Source organism: Littorina saxatilis, linkage group LG1 (assembly GCF_037325665.1).
Source record: "Littorina saxatilis isolate snail1 linkage group LG1, US_GU_Lsax_2.0, whole genome shotgun sequence".
In the NCBI taxonomy this organism is placed as follows: domain Eukaryota; kingdom Metazoa; phylum Mollusca; class Gastropoda; order Littorinimorpha; family Littorinidae; genus Littorina; species Littorina saxatilis.
The window spans coordinates 71,515,234-71,539,431 of record NC_090245.1 but is presented as its reverse complement, the minus strand read 5'-3'; the positions used below and the strand labels follow the sequence as shown (position 1 = coordinate 71,539,431).

The 24,198-nt window shown below is 39.9% G+C and overlaps 1 protein-coding gene across 2 annotated transcripts in view; it reads left to right on the top strand.

The window, feature by feature from the left end:
* Positions 1-23,697, top strand: part of LOC138977712 (unconventional myosin-Ie-like) — a 53,804-nt gene extending 30,107 nt beyond the window's left edge. The window contains exons 18-29 of one of the 2 annotated variants that reach the window (XM_070350377.1): positions 1,825-1,972; positions 2,983-3,097; positions 3,542-3,711; positions 4,095-4,154; positions 5,292-5,377; positions 6,341-6,490; positions 7,030-7,178; positions 7,639-7,830; positions 8,539-8,716; positions 10,517-10,549; positions 15,195-15,373; positions 15,961-23,697. In XM_070350377.1, coding sequence (XP_070206478.1) covers positions 1,825-1,972; positions 2,983-3,097; positions 3,542-3,711; positions 4,095-4,154; positions 5,292-5,377; positions 6,341-6,490; positions 7,030-7,178; positions 7,639-7,830; positions 8,539-8,716; positions 10,517-10,549; positions 15,195-15,373; positions 15,961-16,037 — 1,537 coding nt within the window. In that variant the 3' untranslated portion in view covers positions 16,038-23,697. The remainder of the gene's footprint in view (positions 1-1,824; positions 1,973-2,982; positions 3,098-3,541; positions 3,712-4,094; positions 4,155-5,291; positions 5,378-6,340; positions 6,491-7,029; positions 7,179-7,638; positions 7,831-8,538; positions 8,717-10,516; positions 10,550-15,194; positions 15,374-15,960) is intronic. The other variant, XM_070350378.1, reaches the window with a different exon arrangement.
* Positions 23,698-24,198: the final 501 nt, after the last annotated feature.

Below are 24,198 nucleotides of genomic sequence, written 5' to 3'. Positions count from 1 at the left end.
TGTTGGTGGCCCCTCTTTGGCCCAGCCAGCATTGGTATCCCCATCTGGTTCGCATGGCGGTTCGTCCGCCCATTCCTCTCGGGGTTCAAAAGGGCGATCTGTTGCAGCCCAGGTCGGGCATTCCTCACCAGAATCCTCAGGCCTTGCAGCTACACGGATGGATTCTGTCCGAATCTCTCTGCTCCGTGCAGGTGCCACAGCTTCGACTTTGAAGTTGGTTCAGCAGGCACACAGGGATTCGACCAAGTCTGTGTATGCTTCGCATTGGTCTTCCTGGTCCAAATGGTGTTCAGAGAACGGCATCGATCCTCTGTCTCCGAGATCGATGCACGTAGCTAATCATTTATCCTGGTTGGCGGAACAGGGAGGTTCTCCTTCCTCTTTGCGCGTAAGAAGGTCAGCTATTTCCTCTACGCTTAGACAACTTGGCCATAAAATCACTTTAAGTGGCGTGATAGCGAGTGTAATCAAGGGCGCTTCTCTTGATTTAGCTCGGTCAAAGGTACAGCTCCCGGCGTGGGACCTGTTTTTAGTTCTTCGTTTTTTGGCTTCGGATGATTTTGAGCCTCTTCATTTAGCCAGTTTGGCTAACCTTACGAAGAAAACTTTATTTCTTGTTTTGCTCGCGACTGCTAGGCGCGGCAGCGAAGTGCACGCTCTCTCGGGTTTGGCAAAAGATATTGCCTTAGAGAAGGATGGATCTTTTACTTTGAAATTTCGTCCGGATTTTTTAGCTAAAAACCAAAAACCTGGTCAGTTATCTCCTTGTATTCATGTTCCCCCCTTGAGCAGCGTTCTGGCTCCGGGGGATCCTGATGTTTGTAATTGTCCGGTAATGGCCCTCAGCAGCTACCTGGCTAGGACTCTACCGATTCGCTCAAAAACTCAAAAGTTGTTGTTCATCTCACTCAACACGGTGAGAGGGAAGGATATTTCGAAGATCACTCTGACTAAATGGGTTTCAAGCACCATTAGGCAGGCTTACATTTGGTGGCAGAGCCAGTCCGGCGATGTCAGAGCCGTGTTACCTCTTACTTCGTCCCGGACACATGAAGCGAGAGCTTGGGCGTCTTCCTTAGCGGTTCTTCGTTCTGGACGCCTCTCTGAAGTTCTTGCGGCTGCATACTGGCGGTCGGAAGACATTTTCATTCACTTTTACCTGAGGGATGTAGCCTCAAGTCGTCAGGACGGCAGTTCAGCTTTGCCGTCCCTGGTGGCTGCAGGGCAGGTTCTACATTCTTAACGTGGTGAGTACCCGCCACCTATAGTAGCAATCTGCTATATGTGAGTTGGGTAAGATATGTAATTTAATCAAAAATTTTAGTAATAAATTTTCATTTGATTAATATACTTACCCAACTCACATCGTTTATTCCCTCCCGCCTCCCCGCTGTGGTGGGTGTTTGGGTCTAAAAAAAGGTGTGAGTTGGGCTTCGCTTTAGAATGAATTACATATGGCGGTGTATGCGCGCGCATACGGAAGGCAGTCTCGTTTCCGGGCTGGCTTAGACACCCTTACGGGTCTCATGTCACTCTTTTTTTAGAGGCGCCTTCCTTGTTACCAAGGGGACGCGTACAGCGTTACCAGCACTGAACTAGAGTTAATTGCTATATGTGAGTTGGGTAAGTATATTAATCAAATGAAAATTTATTACTAAAATTTTTGAGTTACACACTCACACAAACACACACATAGTTACACACACACACAATTAATCAGCACAACAAAACAAAAAACATATCAGCAATACCTGTTTCCCGGTATGCCATTCTGGGTCCTGAAATATACCCATCTTAGAAGAAAAAAATGGTGCATGTTTTCAGGTACGCCATCCTGACACCTGAAACATACCCGTCATGGAAAGGACGTGACCTTCGTCAGGGGGTGACACACCTGATGAAGTGTGTCAACATGGACACTGACCAGTACCAGCTGGGCAAGACCAAGGTCTTTGTCAAGAACCCTGAGTCGGTGAGTCCCATCTTTCTCCCTGTGGTGTGGTGATGTGTTTATTGTTGTTTGGCAGAGAGGGGAGCCGAGACAGACAATTTTTTCTTCTTCGTTCATGGGCTGAAACTCCCACGTTCACTCCTGTTTTTGCAGAAGTGGGATTTTACGTGTATGACCGTTTTTACCCCACCATTCATCAAGCAGCCATACGCCGCTTTCGGGGGAGAGACGATTCCAAAATTCCGAATGAAAAATTGAGACAACTAACGTTCTAAAATCAAGACTTGAAAAACAAGAGGATTTATGATATGTGTGATTTAAAAAATCTTTGTGCAGATTGATGTTGTTGTTGTTTAAGGGGAGGGAAGCTAAGATGGTGATTTTAGTGTCTACGTAGTATATGTTGTTCAGAGAAGTTTGTTTTGTGTGTTAAGATTGGTGTAGAGTGGTGACTGCCTTGTGTGAAATGTGCAAACACACAGCGCATACAGCACAGAGCAGCTACACACTCTGAAGGAAACCGTAATGTTATTCTCATGTACATGTGTGAATCCATGCAAATGCACACACACACGCACACGCACACACACACACACACACACACACACACACACACACACACACACACACACACACACAGACACACATATATATGTTACAGTAAATTCATCAAACCAGTAAATTTGTAAATTTACTGAAATTTTCAGTAAATTTGTAAATTTCCTGGGTGTCAAACTCAGTAAATTTGTAAATTTCCTGAATTTTTCAGTAAATTGGTAAATTTACGGAGTGAATTTACAAATTGACTGGTTTGATGAATTTACTGTAACATATATATATCAACTTCTCCCTCCAAAGCTATTCATCTTCCATTTTATACAAATAGCCACAATTTTCTGCTGCATTGAGTATATCGTTTGATGATTTTGTTTCTTTTTAATGTGTGTGCTGCTATTCCTGTTGCATAAAACACATACACATGGGTCACTCTAAATTATTTGTATGCTGATATGTTGTGTGTGTGTGTGTAGCTGTTCCTGCTGGAAGAGATGCGAGAGAGGAAGTTTGACACGTTCGCGCGTGTCATTCAGAAAGCCTGGCGTCGTCACTATGCTATCAAACTTTACGTCAAGTTGCGAGAAGAGGGTAGGTATCAAACTTTTGAGCATGTTAACTGGCAGATACGGAGCTTTTTCTGCTTTTCTTTCCTTCTTTTTCTTCTTTCTCTTGTTCTTTATTTATTTATTTCCAATAAGGAGTAATTGTCTTTTGTTTGGTTCCTTTTTATTTTAAGAAGACTGATAATGATAGCTGGTATAGAAAGCTATGTGCAAAAAATCTGTTTCTTTGAAAAGTGTAATTTTAAAACCTATTATAGATTTTCAAGTCAATTCTGTCTTTCTTCTTCTTTTTCGTTCATGGGCTGAAACTCCCACGTTCTCTCGTATTTGCACGAGTTTTTTTTTTTAACGTGTATGACCGGTTTTACCCCGCCATTCAGGCAGCCATATGCTGCTTTCAGAGTAAAATTCTGTCTTTGACGTCTAGAAGAATTGTCTATACACTACGTAAATTTTTGCGTCATTGCAGCATCGGACTTACTGTACCAGAAGAAGGAACGCAGACGACACAGTCTCAACAGGAACTTCGTAGGAGACTACCTCGGCCTGGATGACAACCCAGAGTTACGCACCCTTGTCGGCAAGCGAGAGAGGATCGAGTTTGCTGCCACAGTCAACAAGTATGACAGGCGCTTCAAGGTTAGGAGTTGGAGTTTTCCTTGCTTGAAATTTTGATTGAAAAACAGTTATGCTGAAAGGTTTGCTATGTGAATGGGGGGGGGGGGGGGGGGAAATTCTGGTTATCCAGGAAATACAATTGTAAAAATGCACAATTTTTACCAAAACAAATGTTCTAGGATATAAAAAAACAAGTCACAGGTTTTTTCTAATGTCCTATACCAAAATATTCAGGCCCAGGAGATGAAAGAATGGGGGCTTTTAGAGTTGGAGAAGATATATAATTTGTCTGTGTGTTTTGAACTGTTCATGCGAAGAAATTCTGAATAAAATTTTGTTTAAACCAACTAAAAAAACATTAGTCGGAAACTTGATAAATAAGCTGCATGTTATCCATGTTTCAGAGTGTGAAACGAGACCTACTGGTGACAGCAAAGTCTCTCGTCCTCATCGGGTTAGAACTGGTAAGTCTCATTATATTTAGTCAAGTTTTGACTAAATATTTTAACATCGAGGGGGAATCGAAACGAGGGTCGTGGTGTATGTGCGTATGTGTGTGTGTGCGTGCGTGTGTGTGTGTGTGTGTGTGTGTAGAGCGATTCAGACTAAACTACTGGACCGATCTTTATGAAATTTGACATGAGAGTTCCTGGGTATGAAATCCCGGAACGTTTTTTTCATTTTTTTGATAAATGTCTTTGATGACGTCATATCCGGCTTTTCGTGAAAGTTGAGGCGGCACTGTCACGCCCTCATTTTTCAACCAAATTGGTTGAAATTTTGGTCAAGTACTCTTCGACGAAGCCCGGGGTTCGGTATTGCATTTCAGCTTGGTGGCTTAAAAATTAATTAATGACTTTGGTCATTAAAAATCTGAAAATTGTAAAAAAAAAATAAAAATTTATAAAACGATCCAAATTTACGTTTATCTTATTCTCCATCATTTGCTGATTCCAAAAACATATAAATATGTTATATTCGGATTAAAAACAAGCTCTGAAAATTAAATATATAAAAATTATTATCAAATTTTTTTTTTCGAAATCAATTTAAAAACACTTTCATCTTATTCCTTGTCGGTTCCTGATTCCAAAAATATATAGATATGATATGTTTGGATTAAAAACACGCTCAGAAAGTTAAAACGAAGAGAGGTACAGAAAAGCGTGCTGTGCAGCATAGCGTAACCACTACCCCGCTCTTCTTGTCAATTTCACTGCCTATGCCGTGAGCGGTGGACCACGAGTATACGGTCTTGCTGCGTTGCATTGCGTTCAGTTTCATTCTGTGAGTTCGACAGCTACTTGACTAAATATTGTATTTTCGCCTTACGCGACTTGTTTTTGTGTGTTGTATACATTTTTCTTCTTCTTGTTTCCCCCTTTGTTTTGACAGAGTGTGTCTTTAGCTGTTTTTAAAAATTAGTCTGTTTTCTGTGCAAAATTATTTTATTTCCCGTAAAATGAAGCCTGGATAAAAGTCTTCAGTAGAATCTCCTCCCCAGTGATACACAATATTTGATTTACACAGTGTGCCAGTATTTGCACTTTCGTTTGATGCACATATCACAAAACCATGTGACTGTCTTTTGTGTTGACCAGGTGAAGAAGGGTCCAGAGAAAGGCATGAAGAAGCTGGTGGTGAAGAGAGGCATTCTGATGGAGAATATAGCAGGTGTCTCGCTTAGGTGCGTGTTTAACATTTACGATTTTTGAGTCACTTGAGAAAAAGTGACTCTATGTAATCGGTCAGTGTTAGTCTGTCCGGCCGGCCGGCTGGCCGGCCGGCCGGCCGTCCGGCCGTCCGGCCGTAGACACCACCTTAACGTTGGACTTTTCTCGGAAACTATCAAAGCGATCGGGCTCATATTTTGTTTAGTCGTGACCTCCAATGACCTCTACACTTTAACGATGGTTTCGTTGACCTTTGACCTTTTTCAAGGTCACAGGTCAGCGTCAAAGGAAAAATTAGACATTTTATATCTTTTCTCGGAAACTATCAAAGCGATCGGGCTCATATTTTGTTTAGTCGTGACCTCCAATGACCTCTACACTTTAACGATGGTTTCGTTGACCTTTGACCTTTTTCAAGGTCACAGGTCAGCGTCAAAGGAAAAATTAGACATTTTATATCTTTGACAAAGTTCATCGGATGTGATTGAAACTTTGTAGGATTATTCTTTACATCAAAGTATTTACATCTGTAGCCTTTTACGAACGTTATCAGAAAAACAAGGGAGATAACTAGCCTTTTCTGTTCGGCAACACACAACTTAACGTTGGGCTTTTCTCGGAAACTATAAAAGTGACCGGGCTCAAATTTTATGTGAACGTGACTCATTGTGTTGTGAATAGCAATTTCTTCCTGTCCATCTGATGCCTCATATAATATTCAGAACTGCGAAAGTGACTCGATCGAGCGTTTGCTCTTCTTGTTTTTATTGTGGTTCTCTAGTTAAATGGTTATGCAAATAAAAATTCAGTAGAAAACTTGAAGTGGTAAACATTCAAACATGTCTCTTGGTAGTAGGCTAGAAATGTTTACTTGATACGCAAAGGCAAAGTGGCCCCAGCCGCAATGTAAATCGTCGAATGTGCATTTGTCATTGTTGGTTTGAACAGCAAAATAAAGGCTTTGTTGCTATTTTCAGCACACATCAAGATGACTTCCTCGTCCTGCATGTGGCTGGGGAGTACGACAGTTTCCTGGAGACGATTTTCAAGACAGAATTCCTGACAACTCTGTCCAAAAAATTCAAGGAGAAGACAGGCAAGCCTCTACCTCTCAAGTTCAATGACAGGTGAGAGAGTGGAGAATTTGGGGTGAGATTGGGGGGGGGGGGGCAGTGAAAGGGGGAGGGTGGAGGGACAGTGGGGGTAGGGGGTGCTGGGTTCTTTGGATGGGAAAAGATTGTGGCCGAGTCTTAATTAAACTTAATATCATTTTTAATGTCTGTCTCTGGCTGTAATATAGGCTATCTTTGTTTATATGATTTTTCTGTGTATTGAGAGAGGGCTTAATGTTATTTTCAAGATCATGGTAACTTTTTTTTCAGTTTGCCCCGAGGCCCGTGTGACAAGCATATTCTTCTAGAACTCCCTTTCTCTTTTGGAAATCCGTATGAGTTCCTCTTTCCTTCTGAAACGTATGTGTTGGAGGAGGAAGTGACAACATCTGCTGTAAATACATATGTATGGTGTGTAGTTGATTGCATCTCATTGAAGTTTGTGATTAGCATATTCTTCCACACATAGTTGGAGTCCAGTCAGTGCAGTGGAAATGTCAAATACCACTGAAATAAAACTGCCAAGCAGTTAGCACAGCCCTTTTCACTTTTAGCTTGCAGTTCTCGGTGAAGAAGGAGGGCTGGGGAGGGGGAGGTCACAGGGACGTCAAGTTCGCACCAGGTCAGACAGACGTTGCAGCACTGAAGGCTTCAGGAAAAACGCTCACCATCTCAATTGCTCCTGGGCTGCCCAAAGATTCAAGTCAGTGTTCACAGTCATGGAATTTCTTTTTAGATAATGAGAAAGTGTGTATGTGTGTTTGTGCTTTGTCTTCATGTGTGTCTGTGTGTGCATGTGTCTGTTCATGCTTTTTGGCACCTTCATATGTGTGTGTGTCTGTCTGTTTGACGGTGTGTGTGTGTGTGTGTGGGTGTTTACATTTGTGTGTGTGTGGTTATGCTTTGTTTTGCACTTCTCTTTATCTGTGTGTGTTTGGGTATGTAGGCATATGATTTGTGTGACACGCAGAGAGGGAGGCTCTGTGGTCTTTCTCGATTTCAGCACAGCATAGATAAAGAGAAAGTAGCATAAAAACCAAAACAAACAACGGTACACAAAACCGAGATAAGGATGAAAGTAATAACCTACAACAACAACTGATATCACCATCAGAAACTTTGTTTTACAGATGAGCATTTTACTGCAACAATTCTCTTTACAGGACCAGGTCGCAAGCAGGCACAAAGCAATGGGTCATCGCGACCCAGACGTGCCCCAGGACCCCGTGCCCCAGGACCCCCCGCCCCAGAGGGTGTGGCTTCTCGCCGTGCGGCTCCCAACAGACCAGCCCCCAGAATCCCTGGCACTGCCGCTCCTCCCATCCCCACAACTAGACCTCCTTCACGCAAACAAGGTATTGTGGTTCAGGAGTGCCTTGAAAATACAGTGGAACCCCCCTTTAAAGACCTCCCAATTTAAGTCCCCCTCGATTTTAAGACCTTGTTTTCTCAGACTTTCTGTTCTTCACCACTGAAAAATTACCCCCATTTTAAGACTACCTCCTTTTTAAGACCTGATTTTCTCAGATTTTTGGAGGTCTTAAAAGGGGGGTTCCACTGTGATGTGTTTTTGGCTGTATGAGAAATAAAACAAAAAAGATGACAGTGAGTACTAGGTAGTATTGAAGAACTTCTCAAAGGACATAAAAGTATGCTTGAAGTACCAAATAACTAGCTTACAAGCTTTTGCAAAGATGGCGTGCGTTTGTTCTCATGTCAGTTTTACCAGTACGATTTTGAAATAACATTTCATTTTGGCGCTCTGTTCCCTGTAACAGTATTCCACGCTTTGTATTATGTATGTCAAAGTGTTTTATTTCATAGAAAGTATTGTTTCTGAGCCAAGCTGAAGGTTTAGGTGCAAACTTAAACCTTGCACAGTTAGTGTGACTCACTGATCACATGTTTGCTACATGTAGTATTTACAAAAACAAGAGAGTGCTGCATTCATGTAGTAAAATTAATATTGCTGATCATGAATGCATAATTTTGCATTCAATCCCCAACATATAAATATTCTGTCAATTTGCACTTGCTGACCAATCAAATATTCCTTTTTTCAGTGCAACGTCAGTCCAGCAAGGAAATCCAGCACTCGCTGGTCAGCAAACGCGGCTCGGGTCCGGACAAAGCGCCGTCGTTACCGCGAGATGGAGCTCAGCACATGGCGCGTAAAATCCACCAGGCAGTTAACAACAACAACAATGACTTCATGAAAACACCAGACCCCGGTTTTGCAGGGTTAGTGGACATTTTATTCTTTGTTTTTCCTTCCGAGTCTGCTGATCCAGATCTGCGAGACTTTGATGAAAACATTTCTTCAAGAAAAGGATTCATGATTTTGTTTTCCTCTTTCCTTTTTTTTGTTTTTGTTTTTTGTTGCATTTTGGGAGAAAAGTTGCTTTGTATGTCTCAATTTCAATAATTTTCTGTTGTATATAAGGGTACCTTCAAGTTTGATGTGTTTTGGTGATGGATATGTTTAAGATACTCCAGATTTTTTTTTAACATGGATGTGTGTTTGGGGTATTGGATTGGTATTGGACCTATGTAAAATGTCTACTCAGTTCATTGCAGTGGTTGATCTTTTGTGGAAAGGTTATCAGAAATTGAAAGTTGGTTGCTCACGATCATTTGGTTTGGGGGAGGGAACTCTATTCCTTTTTGTATTTTTATATTTTAAAGTGACACCCAGCGCTGTTCTCTGCCGTACACAAGAAGAAAGATCCTTGCATTTTTGACTCACATGCGAAGCAAAAGTGAGTCTATGTACTCACCCGAGCCGTCCGTCCGGACGTCCGGACGTCCGTCCGTCCGTCCGGAAAACTTTAACGTTGGATATTTCTTGGACACTATTCAGTCTATCAGTACCAAATTTGGCAAGATGGTGTATGATGACAAGGCCCCAAAAAACATACATAGCATCTTGACCTTGCTTCAAGGTCAAGGTCGCAGGGGCCATAAATGTTGCCTAAAAAACAGCTATTTTTCATATTTTTCCCATTTTCTCTGAAGTTTTTGAGATTCAATACCTCACCTATATATGATATATAGGGCAAAGTAAGACCCATCTTTTGATACCAGTTTGGTTTACCTTGCTTCAAGGTCAAGGTCACAGGAGCTCTTCAAAGTTGGATTGTATACATATTTTGAAGTGACCTTGACCCTGAACTATGGAAGATAACTGTTTCAAACTTAAAAATTATGTGGGGCACATGTTATGCTTTCATCATGAGACACATTCGGTCACATATGATCAAGGTCAAGGTCACTTTGACCCTTATGAAATGTGACCAAAATAAGGTAGTGAACCACTAAAAGTGACCATATCTCATGGTAGAAAGAGCCAATAAGCACCATTGTACTTCCTATGTCTTGAATTAACAGCTTTGTGTTGCATGACCTTGGATGACCTTGACCTTGGGTCAAGGTCACATGTATTTTGGTAGGAAAAATGTGTAAAGCATGTGAGTCGTATGGGCTTTGCCCTTCTTGTTTCAAGTAGATGTAGAGCAACTTCTTGTGGCGTGTATATGTTGCAATTGTCCAAAACTTTGTGTATTTTTTTCCTCTCCAAGTGGTCATTGAAATATGCAGAGAAATGTCCTACTTCCAATACCAGACCTGGGAACCCATACGATTTCACCGTATTTTGTACGCATGATTGTCTAGAATACGATCAGTACGGTCAGTGGGAAAAAAATGTGATGAGAAAAATTCCTAGACTTCTTTTCTTCACAAGCGCATTCCGAAGCCTATCCACTACTTTGACACATGATTACAGTTTTTGTTAGAAATCATTGAAAGAAGTATTTGTTTTAAATGTATTGGTAAACTTAATTGACGGTGCGACAGATGCGTGTGAAGCATGTTTAAATCATGGATGTTCGGATGCTTACAGTATTTATTTACAGCACTTACTTGTATTTTCCTGTGATTGTCTTCAAAATATGATTTGCATTAGCTTTTACTCTGTCCATTCTGTAGTTGCGTATTCTGTCAACTTTGTATCATAATCCTTGCATCTTGTTCTCTCGAAAGGCATACTAACTCATCTTCGCACAGTCAGCAACAGTAAGTCAGCCATGCAGGGACCACCATTGCAGTTTGAATCTTTGATGTTGGTTGTTAACGTTTGTCAGTGTGCGCACAGTAGTTTTGTGGGGGGACTGATAGGAGACTACTAATCTCACGTTTGCATGAAATTAATACTTTACTCTGCTGAAAATTTGAAGCACATCTTTGTGAGCTGAACTATGTTTGGTGTTATGATACTTTATCTTGTTTACTTTTTTTTTTAAACTTTTGTGCTTTAGTAGTGCATGTATTTTATTGCCTGTTATTCAAGCTAACCTTTGGTGTTGTTGTGCATGATAAAGATCTCATGGGGTTATTGGGAGTCTTTGGTTTCATCAGTCGTGTTCAAAATGTTGCATTATAAAACATCTCTCTCTCTCTCTCTCTCTCTCTCTCTCTCTCTCTCTCTCTCTCTCTCTCTCTCTCTCTCTCTCTCTCTCTCTCTCTCTCTCTCTGTTTCTCTCTCTGTCTCTGTCTCTCTCTCTCTCTCTCTCTCTCTCTCTCTCTCTCTCTCTCTCTCTCTCTCTCTCTCTCTCTCTCTCTCTCTCTCTCTCTCTCTCTCTCTTTTTGTTGTTGATGGGAACCATTCTCTGGAGAAGGTAACTGACTGACACACAGACAGAGTCGTCCACAAACTTTTTTTTACTTTCTTCACATTGCTAGCTGTAGAATAACCAAAACAACAACAACTTTAAGTCACGCAAAGCAAAATTACAACATTTAATGAATCCGTAGAACTCCCAGAATGAAATTAAACGCACTGCATTTTTTGTTACCATGACAATATAGTTTTGTCGATACCCCGCACCCAAGAAACCGCTGACACGTTTACCTGCAAAGCGTAATGAAATTGACATGCCAGAATAATGCAGTAGCGCTTGTGTTTAACAGGAAAGCGCGCTTTTCTGTATTCTTTGTAACTTTCTGAGCTTGTTTTTAATCCAAACATAACATATCCATATGTTTTTTGATTCAGGAGATGGTAAGAATAAGATGAAATCATTTTTGGATCGATTACTAAAACTTTAATTTTAATTATAATTTTGAGATTCTGACCAAACTCTTTAATTCATTTTTAAGCTTCCAAGCTGAAATGCAATCCCATAGTCTGGGCTTTGTTGAAGATTGCATGACCAACATTTCAACCAACTTGTTAATGAGGGTGTGACAGTGCCACCTCAACTTTCATTAAAAGCCAGATATGATGTGATCAAAGACTTATATATAAAAAAGAACAAAAAAAGTCTGGGGATATCATCTGGAAGAATTTGTATGTAAACTTTCATGAAGATCGGTCCAGTAGTTTTCTCTGAATCGCTCTACACACACACACACACACACACACACACACACGCACACATGCACACACACACACACACACACACACACACACACACGCACACATGCACACACACACAGACACCACCACCCTCGTCTCAATTCCGAGTCTATGTTAAAAGATTTAGTTATAACTTGACTAAATCAGTAAATGTAAAAACAGCAATAATAACATTTCAATAATGATGTTGTGATGTACAGTTGCTTAGGTGCAATTGTAGGTGGATTTTTTTCTTTTTTCTTTCTCTTCATTCTGGCCCATGGCAATTTTTAGTTTAGAGGTGTATGCAAATCCACATTTCCATGGCTTGCTTTACTACATCTCTGACAGAGCCTATATGTCTTTAATTGAAAGCAAGGTTGTCGTGACAAATGTTGCGTCAAAGTACGTATACTGGAACTGTTTTTCGCTACGTATGGTATGTCACGTTACAGCCTGTTTGGTTGATGACAGCGTTTTTATCCCGTATGCACCCATACACCCAAAGATAAGAGACAAGTGGAACTATGACTGTTTTCTTTGTTTTCCTCTCTGTTAATTCACAAGTGGCACTGTAATCCATGTATGTATTTGGAGTCGCACCAGGGTAAGGGTTAATAACAGTGAGTCAACAATGCCACCACCACTATGAACAGCAACAAATCTTTATTAGTATAAGATCTATCCTTTGTAATAAACAGCAGTTGGTCAGAAATGTTTGCCACACGGTCTTTGCTAAATATAAGCAAGCATTCTGAGGAGTTTTTGAGTCACTTGAGAAAAAGTGACTCTATGTAATCGGTCAGTGTTAGTCTGTCCGGCCGGCCGGCCGTCCGGCCGGCCGTCCGTAGACACCACCTTAACGTTGGACTTTTCTCGGAAACTATCAAAGCGATCGGGCTCATATTTTGTTTAGTCGTGACCTCCAATGACCTCTACACTTTAACGATGGTTTCGTTGACCTTTGACCTTTTTCAAGGTCACAGGTCAGCGTCAAAGGAAAAATTAGACATTTTATATCTTTGACAAAGTTCATCGGATGTGATTGAAACTTTGTAGGATTATTCTTTACATCAAAGTATTTACATCTGTAGCCTTTTACGAACGTTATCAGAAAAACAAGGGAGATAACTAGCCTTTTCTGTTCGGCAACACACAACTTAACGTTGGGCTTTTCTCGGAAACTATAAAAGTGACCGGGCTCAAATTTTATGTGAACGTGACTCATTGTGTTGTGAATAGCAATTTCTTCCTGTCCATCTGATGCCTCATATAATATTCAGAACTGCGAAAGTGACTCGATCGAGCGTTTGCTCTTCTTGTTTAGTATGGCTTTTATGTCAGTAGCATATGCAAGTAAACAATAGAATCCCACCCTCTTAGGAGGAAAACTATAATAATAATAATAACTGGACATTTTTAAGTGCCTAACCTATGGCTCTAGGCCCTTTACAAAAGAACATATATATACAGAATAGAACAATTAAAAGTACAACCTACATAAAACAAATTAATCATACTATGAGGGGGAAAAGGGGAAAGCAGACTTCATTTCATCCATAAACTGTGCAGAAATTCAGCAGTGGCTATTGTTCTCAGCAGACTTGTTTATCAAATAGCTGAGTGTAGAGCAAACCCCGGCCGGGTCATACCTAAGACTTTAAAATTGGCAATCTAGTGGCTGCTCCGCCTGGCGTCTGGCATTATGGGGTTAGTGCTAGGACTGGTTGGTCCGGTGTCAGAATAATGTGACTGGGTGAGACATGAAGCCTGTGCTGCGACTTCTGTCTTGTGTGTGGCGCACGTTATATGTCAAAGCAGCACCGCCCTGATATGGCCCTTCGTGGTCGGCTGGGCGTTAAGCAAACAAACAAAAAGTGTAGAGCAGTTGTGTGTGTGTGTGGGGGGGGGGGGGGGGGGGGGGGGGGATCATGCATGCATTAGACAGACTGGCAGAGTGAGAGAAAGAGAGAGAGAGAGATTTTATGTGTGTCTGTGCCTACGTTGGAGAATATACTTTTTTCATGTTTGTAAACACTTAGACTTAGTGTACTGGTTCCAGTAGAATGTTGCTCTTAGAAAGTAGTGATTCTTTTAACAATTTTTTTTTTTAATATCCCTTATTTTATCTGTATATAATTTGTTTTATCATAAAGTATGTAAATAGTTGTGGAAGATTGCTTGTTTGTCTGCTGTTGTTGTTTTTGAGTATGAAGTTGTTTTTAATTGACTTCAACTTAGTTTTGTTCAGTGCTTACTTAGTGTGCTATTAACTTTTGAGATGCGTTGGCGTTGCCCCCAGCTGTGGGGGACCTATGCAACCGAATGGACCCCCGCCTGTATTTATTTCCTTGAAACTCATTCTTCCTTGAATGGATTGCCTGTACATGTGTTTTTAAGGAGGGGGGGGGGGGGATAAAAAGAGATGGAGGAAACAGGGTGAGGGATAGGGGCAGAGAATTAGATAGAAGCACAATGTTTTGTGCTATGTTTGACTCAAAATTTAACATCCGAGAAGCTGAAGCATTTTGGCATTGTAAATATGAATTTAATCCCCTCTGGTGAAAGATAATTTGTACATGTAAAGAAAAACACTATTATGTCACTCTCACCTGGGTTAAAACGGGTGGGGTTTTTAAAAAAAAAAAATTTATATTTTTATTTTTTATTAAAAAAGTATTAGATTTGGATTGCCTGATGTATAAAATCAGCTGGCAGCAAAGTTGAAAGAGCTCATTTGCCTCAGACTTTAGTCCATGACAAACATGCAAAAATGTCAAAATTTTGTTCCCTCTGGCTAAAATAATTAAAACTGTAACGAATGCTTTGTGTGCTTTCCCAAAACTGTTTTGAGAGAATTTCTTTTTTGTCAACATTAATTGAGAGGAAGATCTCAGTTTGTTACCATGGACCATGTACTTTTCTCAAAGTTTGATATGGAGCATTGGAGTACATCCTACAGTTCTTGACCATCACTCGGATAGTTTTAAAAGCCTTTGTGTACTATTGCAAGTATGCAAGCAGAGGATAAAGTTACCATAAAAGGATACTTTGTTGATAATCAAAGGAAAAACTTACTATATTTACTTGAGTTTGTGTACTGATTTGTACAAACCACTTCTAAAGCATTAATTTCACTGCTTGAAACTCTTTTCTGTGAGAGTGTGTGTGTGTGTGTGTGTGTGTGCGTATGTGTGTGTGTGTGTGTGTGTAAATGCCTTTATACATATGTGCAAATAAGTTTTGTTTTAAGGCTCAGACCACAAAATGAGTAAGACAAAAATATTTCATGATTTTCATTCTTTTTTTCATTTTGTCCTCCAGACAGCAGAGGCAAGTCAAAAAGGCACGACCCAGCCCAGGATCGGGCCGACCAAAACCCACACCCAAACCGAAACTTGAGCCACAACTACCAAAAGCCTCCTGTCTGTACGCTTACGATGCCCAGGATACTGACGAACTCAGTTTTAATGAGGGAGACGTCATTAACATTATTAAGGAAGGTCAGTTAATATTTTGAACATTTATGAGGTTCACAGTCAAAGTCCCGTTTAAGACCCTTTTTAGGAACCTTTTACACAGAAAATGTTTTTCTTCATTAAATCAAGCTCCATTTTTTATAAGACCTCATTTGGTCAGATTTTTGGAGGTTCAAAAAAAGGGGGTGTTTAGTGTATTTTTATGTCTCTAATTAGATTTAGATGCATAGATATTGTACATCATTTCTTTCAGCCCGTTTGGGTACGTATTTCTTCTGTCTTTGTTGTGTATGTGCTAGTGTTTATCTTTGATCATTATTTTCGGTTTGTCTGTGTTTAGATTTATGCCTGTCAACTTTACATCACTTTTTTCACCACATGTGCATGAATTTAGGGTGTCACTCTGTATGTCAATCTGTCTCTGTTGATTCTCTTATTGCCATTGGTTAACATTCAAGGCTTCTGGGCACATCATCTGTTGAAACGTAATGTGCTGTTTGCGTATGGTTGTTTGCGTGTTTGTTATGGTCGTTTTTGGTGGCTCGACAAATCAGCTCAAGGTTTTCATTGTGTTAAGTTGGTTACACTTTCGCTTGTAAATATCATTGCAGATGATTCTGGCTGGTGGCGAGGCAAGTTACGAGGCAAGGAGGGACTGTTCCCGGCCAACTATGTACAGAAAATGTGAACAGATGACACAGTGGAATAGTAGGAGGGACTCGCTATCAAAGGACCAAAGTGTCCTAAAATTGGAGGCTTATCCAAGTCTTTCAACACAGAAACGGAATGTCGGAGAGAAAAGATCTTCTTTTTTATTTGATTTAATATTTTCCCCATGAATTAAACAATTGTGTTGGTGATCCGTGCTGAATTAGTTGTTAGAAAGTCAAGAGTATGTTGTCCAGAAATGTAATTCACATCAAAGTGAAAAGTGCAATATTTTTTTTATATATAAGAAACGTTTCACCATCTTTTTGATACTATCACACATAGTTACTTTTAGTCCCAACAAACTACAGTCATATGCAAAATGTCTAGACATTTCTGTTATGTAGTTTTGAAATTTAGAGTGCAAACAGTATGTGACAGGGAGACTACTGTCGCCCTTCACAGCAGGCTCTGCAGAGTTGTTGGCCTTTGAGTGCAAGCTATTTATAGCTGGCCGGCTAGACACCTGTGGATTGTTCTGTTTGTGATGGTGTCTGACGGCTGCTGTGTCCCTATATGTTCTTGATTTCCTGTGTGTAACCAAAAGAGTTTATATTGGGCTTAGAAACAAGCTCTACAATTCTCAATCCTGTTTGATGGGACTTCGCCTCCAAAGGTGATTGTTGTGTTTCGGCACTCGGTTACAAGTAGACCAAGTGACATCTACACTGACTTAGTTGCCATTTTGTTCCTTAATCACATTAGAAAATTCACAGGTGATTAGGCATTCAGTAATGATAACGAATTTGTAAAATCCTTGCTTTTATAAATTTACATTTGCGTTAGTTAGTATTAGTGAAACTTTTCATCATTTCAATTGTAAGAACAAAAATAACAATATGTCTGAATTTTTAAAACTTAGGACTTGTGTATGTGATGACATTCCTGACTATTACTTTTTGGCAGCATTTTTTGTTGTTTAAAAAATTAATGTAAATGGTTCGTTACTTTCATGGCAGACTCAGAAACAACAAACAGTTTGACCTCTCCATGTGTAATTTTTAGCCAGCCAATTTTGGAAAAATTTAACTATGGTAAACTAATTGTTAAAAAAAAGGATTTTTTAAGGAAGAAGGCGAATATTTTGCTTTTTATTAAAGAAAATTTAGATTGTCAGGAGTCTGTATAATGATATTATTCCTGGTATGTTGCAGTTTTCATGTTTGGAACATTGTGCACCATCCAAAGAAAAATTGATGATTTTGAACATGTGCAGTATTTACATTTTCATTTGTCCTCGCCATACATCCCAATAATTGTCTCCAAGGGAAATGTATTTGCTGTTATTCATGTATCACAGTCTTGAAGGCAGTCAGCCCTTCAAAAGGATGTGTGATAATTGTGTCTTGGAAGTTTCAAGTCAGTGCAAAGAAGATCTGAAGAAAGGGTATTATGTAATATCACTCTTTTTTGCCCAGTAAGCCACTGGTTCAACTACATGTAACGTTTTACTTGTAAACTGCGTACTTTCAATATGTTTCCATGTACAGCAGTCCCTGCAATGTACGGCCCCCGGCGTGAGCGGACACCTGACATGTACGGACACATTTGCTCGGCACGGAGTGTTTTCCTTCTATATTTGCCCCCCCTTAAACGGACACCTGCAAAACGTGGACGCAGACACTCATTTTCGGTCCCAACAGCAGGTCATACCTCCAATGTACGGACAGACCATCGTCAAATTTTCACCACAACAAAATCGATAACAGAGCAGTCCTGCTCTTGGTGCAAAGATCACAGCGGCAATGGCGTGATGGCAGTCACTGGTAACTTGAGTGCACGTGTACCCATCAGGAGGGGGGGTAGTTTTGGTCAGGAATGGAGTACATGCGAAGATGCCAACATGAAACTGCACTGTGCTCTTTATTCTTGTCTCTTGGACGTAAATAACAGAAACCACAGTCGATGAAGGTCCTGAGCGAAAGAGAGCGAAAAACCGGCCACAGTTCTCAGCATCGTGTGTCTGTGTGTAACCTCTTTCATTGACAAGATACTCTTGTTTCCCCTCAGCCTTGACCAGTGAGTCGGTTGCCTAATCTGTGAACCCTTCAGTTGTCTTGCTTTGTCAAAAGTTACGACACAGTCAACTGGTTTTGCTCTGAGTGAACAGTGCAGCTGGCCTCTCTGGCCACAGCCCCAAACAGTACATGGCTGGAGGGAGTAAGAGAGAGGGAGGGGGGGGTGGAGGGGTAGCTGGCTAAACTCTGTGGCGTGTCCGGTGTCACTGCATGTCAGCAGGAAGAGCATTGGAGAGAAATAGAGAGGTGTACTCTTCCACACAATTTCCAACCCTCAGTTGTCGAGGCTTGGGGTAGGCATTAGTGAGGGAGAGTGGGAGCTGTGTTATGTACTGTGTATTTCTGACTGAAGAGTGAAAAGTCACTGCCATGCCACATGATCGGCATGCAGTCAATAAAGCCAGACAAGAAGAAAATAAATTACATGATTATGACATGCAGCTCTATCTGCTGCTATTTATTCAAACTGGTTTTCAAGCTTATTCTTGCAAAGCATCTGCACACGCTCCTCTGTGCTGTTTTTGTGTGGCTGCTTTCGTATGTCAGTGCATGGTGAGTGTGTTCACTGCCTTGAGGGTTTATTTTATCTCTTGTTTTCAACACTTTTCATACAAATCATTTTTACAGAACGTTTAAAGAAGTATTAGGAGTTTATTGTTATTGTTTAGTAGCCACAAGAAGTGATTAGCAAAGACTCAATCCTGTTGTTTGTGTGTCTCTGTGTGAGTGTATGGGGGAGGGGGTGGTGTGGTCACCCCTCCCGTGACCGGACACCTGCAATGTACGGACAGTTTTGCTATGGCCCAAGGGTGTCCGTTCATGAGAGGGACTGCTGTACAGACTCTTTGTTTCATTTGACCGCTTATAGTGGTTTGCCATACAAATTTCTTTTACACATTGAAAGTTTATCCTGTAGCTTTTGCAAGGATTTATGATCTGTTTGTCACTATGTGTGCCACAGTGCTTTGTTAGTATTTTTATTATTCTGTTTTGTTTTATGTATGAGTTTCCTTTCTCTTGGGTTTTCTTTTACTATTTAAGCAAAGAGATTGCATATATGCATTAAATGAAATGCAAAAACGAGACCGTGTATATTGATTTTACCACACTATCATCAATGAAGGGAGAAGCATTTATCTGACATAAAATAATGTTTGGTAGATGTTTACATACTTATATATGTGTGCACACATGAGAGTGTGCAGTATACATTTCTTTAATTTAATTTTCACTGTATTGAAAAAATGATTTTGTAATTTAATTCAGGGGAATAAGTACATAATTTGAGCTCTATGATACACTTGTTATATATGTACAATAACAGATATATATATATATATATATATATATATATATATTCTTGTTGCATTGGTAATCCAAATGTATGGCTTTACGCTAGGTTCTCCTTCATCTCTCTTGTTGAATGTTGATGTTTCTTGTGATATTTGTCCTGTCTCAAATTCAGTCATAGGAGAACAACATGTTTTAAAGTCCCTCTTTTCACTGCAGACCAGTGATACTGATAGAGTTCACTGATTTATGCAACACCTTCGTATCACCATTAGAAACTGGTGCTGAACATTCTTCTCCGCTGCAGCATTGAAGGCACAACCAGAGATCATGTATCCTCATTTAGCTACATACACACATTTTTTCAAATGGTTATGGGGGGCCCTGGTAGCTCAGTTAGTAGAGCACTGGACTTGTGATCCGCGGTTCAGGGGTTCGTTTCTGTGATGGGACAGACACGGGTCAACTTTATATGCAGATTCAGATGCAGTATCCATGTCCCATCACCGTGGCATGTAAAAGATCTCTTGTCATTCTGCCATAAATGTGGGAGGCTGATTACTCCTAAACATGCACACCCCAGGGTAGCGCGACTCTGTTGCTGCTAGCTTTCCACTTGGAGGAAGTGACCCGAATTTCCCAGCGATGGGTCACTAAAGTTACAAGAATGAAAATAAAATGACATTGCTAGTCTCTCTGAACCTTTCAGAAATACCTTTCAACAGGAGGACTTATCTTATTGAGCTGGTGTGTAGATTTAAAAAAAAATTGATTTCTTCTGTGGGAAAAATTTGTCATTCTATGCAGAACTTGATATTGCATATCATCTATTGCTGTGTGGATCTGATGAACAGCTGTGAACAGGAGTGCAGAAGAAACTGCTTGCTCTGTCTGTGACCTTAATGATCTGGATAATAGATACCGTATTTTCCGGGTTACAAGGCGCTACAGCGCATAAGGCGCACCCCCTTCTTTTTAAACAAAATTGTAATCCAGTCACCCATTGGGCGCAGGGAGCCGATAGGGCGCACCAAGGTAACAAACGGTCGAAGAATGAAAATAAGCCGCACATCAAAGGAAGAATACAGAGTGGAAATATGTGTGCTCTGTGTGTGCCGCGAGATCAAAGGCAGGTCCATTGTGATAGCTGGGTTGCCTTGTTTAGACACTGACCTTCTTCCCAGGGGTCAATGACCCAGTTTTTGCAATGAGAGGTGGTTCCCCTGTCATAGATCTGAGAGAGGAAACACTTCCTGCACCAGGGTCAGTGACCAGTTTAACCTATGGGGCGGTCTCTTTGATGTCTTGAGAGGAAACTTGGCCAGGGTAGTACCTAGTAGCTGAAACATGCATTATCACAAGTTGTTTGACTGGTACTCAGGCGGTCTCTTTGATTTTTTTCGTATTTCATACACGATTAGGGGCTTCCTTATACAAGAGCAGGGGTCAAACTCGAGGAAAAAAGTCGCCGCGCCTTATGACCCGGAAAGTACGGTACCCTTTGTTTTTAATTTTCTATTGGATCATGCTGAGAGTTGTGTAATTGCTGTTCCGACCTTCAACATTCCATTTTGGTTGAAAATTAATGTGTATGTTCTATGCACCTATATTTGTTGACTTTTTTTTAAGAAAGATTATTGTATAGAAAGAGCACAGTTGTGTCGTTATATATACATGCAGTAAAATACCAGTAAACCTGCTGTTCAGAGAGTACTGTTTTTTTTACATTTAGTCAAGTTTTGACTAAATGTTTTAACATAGAGGGGGAATCGAAACGAGGGTCATGGTGTATGTGTGTCTGTGTGTGTGTGTGTGTGTGTGTAGAGCGATTCAGAGTAAACTACTGGACCGATCTTTATGAAATTTTGACATGAGAGTTCCTGGGAATGATATCCCCAGACGTTTTCTTCATTTTTTCGATAAATGTCTTTGATGACATCATATCCGGCTTTTTGTAAAAGTTGAGGCGGCACTGTCACACCTTCATTTTTTAATAAAATTAATTGAAATTTTGGCCAAGCAATCTTCGACAAAGGCCGGACTTTGGTATTGCATTTCAGCTTAGAGGCTTAAAAATTCATTGTTAATTTTGGTCATTAAAAATCTGAAAATTGTAATTAAAATTATTTTTGTATAAAACGATCCAAAAACAATTTCATCTTATTTGTCATTATTTGCTGATTCCAAAAACATATAAATATGTTATATTTGGATTAAAAACAAGCTTTGAAAAATAAAAATATAAAATTATGATCAGAATTAAATTTCCGAAATCGATTTAAAAACAATTTCATCTTATTCCTTGTCGGTTCCTGATTCCAAGAACATAGATATGATATGTTTGAATTAAAAACACGCTCAGAAAGTTAAAACGAAGAGAGGCACAGAAAAGCGTGTTATGCAGCACAGCGAAACCACTACCGCGCTAAACAGGCTCGTCAGTTTCACTCCGTTTTGCACAAGCGGCGGACTACGGTCATTGTGAAAAAATGCAGTGCGTTCAGTTTCATTCTGTGAGTTCCACAGCTTGACTAAATGTAGTAATTTCGCCTTACGCGACTTTTTTTTTTTTTTAATAGGAATGAAACTTTTCCGTTCGATTCACCTGTTGTGAAGGGCTGAAAGTGCTGAGAAAAAGTTCTTTCAAAATGAAATTCTGATATTGCCTGTGATCATGAAGATTTGAAAAGTTCAGTTTGGGGTACTTGCCTATTTTGGATCTTTCGATTTGTTGGGGTCGCTTTGAAACTCGAGGAGGAAATTACTTCATTATTTAGAGCAGCTGGCCTTATGCTTACTGCAGTGCAGTTGTCCTTTGCCTTTTGCGTAAAGTCACCGGGTATGAATTTACTGTGCTCTTGAAGAGTGAATATTTCTATCTTTTTTTTTATCTATTTGCTTGGCATGACATGTTCCTGATCTCATTGTTGCAAGGTTATTTTCTTGTGTGCTGTCATCAAATTCACGAAAAGATCAGGTGGGTTTTTCAGTAAATGTTTCTGCAATTTTTTGCAATTTTGTGGCCTTTTAGCTCTTACAAGTGCTGGAAATGACTGATCTGTAGCATTTTTGAAGGAAACAGAAATACACAAGCAGAGCAAAGCACTGCAGAGAAAATTGAACAATAAATAGACAATATTATCATGCAGTTGTGTTGAAAGGGTTATCAACTTGCAGTAAACTGATTAAAGTTAATTTTGATTGTCTTTGTGTACTTCACAGTGCCTTCAGTTTTTCTCTGAATTAACCCGGTGTGTGACACATTACATGATTGTATTTGCATTCAAGATGTTTGCCTTGAAAAGCTTCTCTTTACAAATACCGTCCACTCCGATATAACATATTTAAGTAGGTTTTCCTTACCTGTAAGTCCTACGGTCTCGAATAGCAGCTAGCATCTGCTGAAGGGACATTAAAACTCAAAAACCAACCTGTAAGTCCTAGAGTGTTATCAAGCAGCTCAGTAAGATTGATCTCTGAATGAAAATGACTAACATTAGAATTAGGTGAAGATCATTATTTTATCGGTGTAGTCGCTGACTCTCTTTGGGGGTTAATTGTTGTTAAAGGGGTGCAAGGGGTAAAACAATCATTTTGGTCAGCTTTACATTCATATACCTTTACAAGGATCTCTCTCCATGGTTATTCTTTGTATATTTGCTGCTTAATTGTTATCTACTTTTTAAAATACATGTATACGAATTGTACTTTCTATTTATATGGTAAAGCAGCCGGCTGACATTAATAGCTTCTAAATATGTGTGTGTGTGTGTGTGTGTGTGTGTGTGTGTGTGTGTGTGTGTGTGTGTGTGTGTGTGTGTGTGTGTGTGTGTGTGTGAGGGAGAATGTGTTGCCTATTTTAGTCAATGAGTGTGATTTGAAACCACTACTTTATTGAAGTGATGGATGTATTGATAAACTGTGTGCAGGATCACACAACTACACAAAAATTGTGACTTTTATGTTGATTCAACCGAACGTAGTGGTTAAAAATTTCACTCTTGTTTCATTTCAGCTGATTTATGTCTTTCCATAAGAGTACATGATGAAAGCGTAAAATTATCTTTACCTAGCGCACACTTTAACTGTGTAAAATTTCTGATCTGAATGGACTTTATCTGTTAAAGTACACAATTTCCATTTTTGCATGTATTCGCTCTATGGAGTGCTTGCCTTGCATGTTGCAAGAACAATAAACTTATTAATCATTCCTTTTTCGAGTCTCCTTACTCATGGTTATGTGAAACTGTTGCCTTTTTTCTGTGAACATTGTTATCAACTATGTGATAATCATTTACTGAACTAAAATAAATGAAGTATTTAGAACTGAAAGAGTGTTTTTGTGTCTATATCTGTGCATGTGAGAGGGAGAGAGAGAGAGAGAAGATGTTTACCGCGCTTGAACTGTCAACAAATTTGCACATACACACACACACACACACACACACACACACATGCTTGTATGCATGTATATGCAGGTGTTTGTGTTCACTCGCACACACACATGCAAATATATACACACATGCGCGTCATTGTTAAAACAACATGAAGAATTGTGACAAAAGTAATGTAAAAATCATCATCAGCAGGTGACTAGCCGAACCAATCTCTTTCATCACATTTGTGTAGGAAAGACAGAGATCAAATACACAGTTCGAGTACAAAGTAGATGTTCCAGAGCGTATCACTTGGTGTCAATATCCCGCCAATAATGAATGGGTTTTTTTGTGTGGTGGTATAGCATATTGATCAGTTCTTTTAAAATTAAACTTCAAATACAGCATGATCAAATAAAATATGTCAATCACCTTTGAGAAAATGTTTGCATAAAAT